The 2,940-nt window shown below is 34.1% G+C and overlaps 1 protein-coding gene across 2 annotated transcripts in view; it reads right to left on the reverse strand.

Annotated features, from left to right (window-relative positions):
- LOC107754897 (suppressor of IKBKE 1-like) overlaps positions 1–2,504 on the reverse strand; it is a 4,533-nt gene extending 2,029 nt beyond the window's left edge. The window contains exons 1-3 of one of the 2 annotated variants that reach the window (XM_016571517.1): positions 2,133–2,504; positions 747–852; positions 524–666 (exon numbers count right to left, since the gene is read on the reverse strand). In XM_016571517.1, the coding sequence (XP_016427003.1) occupies positions 524–666; positions 747–852; positions 2,133–2,264 (381 nt within the window). In that variant the 5' untranslated portion in view covers positions 2,265–2,504. Of the gene's footprint in view, positions 1–523; positions 667–746; positions 853–2,108 lie in introns of both variants that reach the window. The other variant, XM_016571516.1, reaches the window with a different exon arrangement.
- Between the last annotated feature and the right edge of the window lie 436 nt (positions 2,505–2,940).

Raw genomic sequence — 2,940 nt, forward strand, 5'->3', positions numbered from 1 at the left:
TACTTAAGCTAATAACAAAACAGTAGCTGATTCAGAAGCGCCAGATTGTCATAGCAAAGTCAGAATTACCTCCTCTCCTAGGTTCACTAAACGGTCGTCCATAGAATGCATTGCTGTTCTGTTGTAAGTGATCTTAAAGATTCCTAAATGCATCTACTTTCGGAAGGCCAAATAAAGTGCTTTTGCTTTCGCACTGAAACACAGCTTCTCCCTGACATGGCTGCATCAACACTACTGCTGTTTCTGAAACCACGCCTTCTTTCTTTGCGTGCACGTTTGGGCGGCATTATGCTAATATTTCCACATAGTGATGTAGATATGTGGGGGCGTGTTAGAACGAGGCGTTTTAGGGGGGTGTGGCTGACTCTTAACTTTTATAAAGAATATCTCTTTGGATTTGAGACTTTAGTCTTTGCAACTTTACAGATCTTCTTTATGCACCAAGAGCTTGTAACACTCCAAAGAGAAAGAAAAAATTGAAATCGCATCATATGACCCCTTTAAGAAAGCAAAGGTCTGGCACCTTGGCATGATCCTGGTGAAGGCTGAGCACAGGTTTGGTATCCAGCTCTTTCTTTTCCATCATCAGCTGAAGCATCTGTTTTCGGTATCGGCCCATGATCAGCTCTAAAGCGTACTGGTGCTCCTCCAGAGAGAGGCAGAGCTCTGTGAACAGCACAAAGAGTTGAATCAGGGATTCCTTTTAAAAAATGCAAGACACTTTGAAGAAACTCGTGCCGTCTTGCCTCTGTTCTCGTGCTGGAGGTCTTTGATTTGGGTGTTCTCCTGGGTCAGCAGGACGTGAGGCTTGTGTCTGGACAGCTCCTGATACTCTGTGCTTTCCTCTATGTACTAAATACAGGAAAAAAATTAATTCATAATGGATAGTTATTGGTTATTCTTCATTTATTAGTTATTAGAGACGCACCATATATAGGGTTCTAGCGCTGCAACAACTAAATTGACAACAAATTTGATTATCAATTCATTCAGGCCATCTATAGATTTTAAAAAAAAATCTGATTAATCAATGAAATAATCATTCGATTAATCAATTATCAAAATAATAGTTAGGGCTGCAACAACTAATCAATAAAAGGAACAATAATCAAGAATGAAAGTAATTGATAAGAAAATATTATGATAGATTAATTAAAAAACATTACACACACACACACACACACATATATATATATATATATATATATATGAATATATTATAAACAATATCAGATTATTTAAAGAAATAAACAAAAGATTAACCAATAATTAAAATAATTGTTAGTTGCAAGGTTCTCAATTTTAAACATAATTTTTTACATTTATTATTATAATAAAATTAAATTCAGTCCAAAATGCAGCACAATGCAAAAAATATTAATAAATATTCTTCATAAAATTCAACCGTCAAGCTTGTATATTATCATGTTTTTATTCTTAATTCCACTTTTCAAAAAAAATTAAAAGACAGCTTTAATGTTCATGACAATACTATAGATTTATAATATCAGGCATAATATTAGTTATCAGCATTAACACACAAAAAATATTAACAGCCAAATTTTAATATTGCACTGCATTCCAAGCTGCTATCCATACCTCTGAGGTTTTACACTGCAAAAAAATTTTTTACTTTTTGTCTGTTGTTTTTTTTCTTATTATTTAATCAAGATATATTTACAAGAGAACGAAAATAACTTAAGATATAAGACATAAGAACATGTCTTGTTTTCAAAAAATGTTATCAAAATTATGTTTATGTTAAAACAAGAAAAAGAGATGGTAGTCAACCGTCAATGGAGTAAGAAAATAATATTTTTCCCCTTTTGAATTAAGTTTATTTTTCTTACCCTGTTTTTTTTTTTTCTTACCCTTTTTTTTTGCAAAACAGTGACAATAATGAAACTATCTACCCATCCGACCTACAGCCTTTGGTTCATCAGTCCAGATCTTACCCACTGAACCTCATACTGTGCAACAATAAATGGCTCATATTGTGCAATGTACATGCAATAACACATGCACACAACTGTAATCTGTGCCGTGCATGCTCTTAGAGGTCATGTGTGTGCTCAGTAGGGTGGTCAGTAAGAGATTTCATATCATGCCTTGTCAGGAAGAGCGTTTCCGCCCTCCTTCATGCTGTGGATCTTCTGGCTGAGGACGCTCGACTGCTCGACGAGAGTCTCCGCGGCAGTGTCGTGCTCCTTCAGCCGCTCCAGCAGCGTCCGCGCGTCGCCCAGCACCTTCTCCAGCGAGCACATCTCCACCGGCTTCAGTTAACAAACACCTCCACAAACACTCACACTACACCGCTGCCCTGACCCAGCCTGATGCACAACAGTCCAATTAGAAAGATGTTGAGATATATTACATATTTACTGCCTTATATCGATAACTAAATACAAATCTAGTAAGGCACTCGATTAAGGAAAGCTGTCAACTAAGTAAAATAACTTCCTGTACTAGTCAACGTCAAATACGTCAACTCTTGAATTCCTTGCACGTCCGGAAATGTATTTTCAAAATAAAAGCCCTGTTTGTGTAAAATAATAATAATAAAACAATAAAAGTACTCGAATTCATTTTTAAATGTTTCTTTTCTAAACAAATTATACGTTATATTTTGTAAAATGATTATTATATTATATAATAAAAATACATTATATTCATTTTTTATATTATATAATATTTTAGCAGCTTTAAATTCACACATATTAAAGTGTTTACACTTTCTGTTGAAATATTCTACAAATATCTTACACAAGTTGATGATATACTGTCATTCTCTTACGTCTGTTTGTATTAATAAAATAAAAAAAAGCTTACATAAGTTGTCTCTGCATAATAACATGGTATAGAAGAAAGTTGTTGTCTAACAAATGACACTTCACCTTTATTTGCAAAAAAAAAAAAAAGTCGTTTAGGTAAAAATAAAAG

This window comes from Sinocyclocheilus rhinocerous, unplaced genomic scaffold, assembly GCF_001515625.1.
Source record: "Sinocyclocheilus rhinocerous isolate Xijiao unplaced genomic scaffold, SAMN03320098_v1.1 scaffold2788, whole genome shotgun sequence".
Taxonomy (NCBI): domain Eukaryota; kingdom Metazoa; phylum Chordata; class Actinopteri; order Cypriniformes; family Cyprinidae; genus Sinocyclocheilus; species Sinocyclocheilus rhinocerous.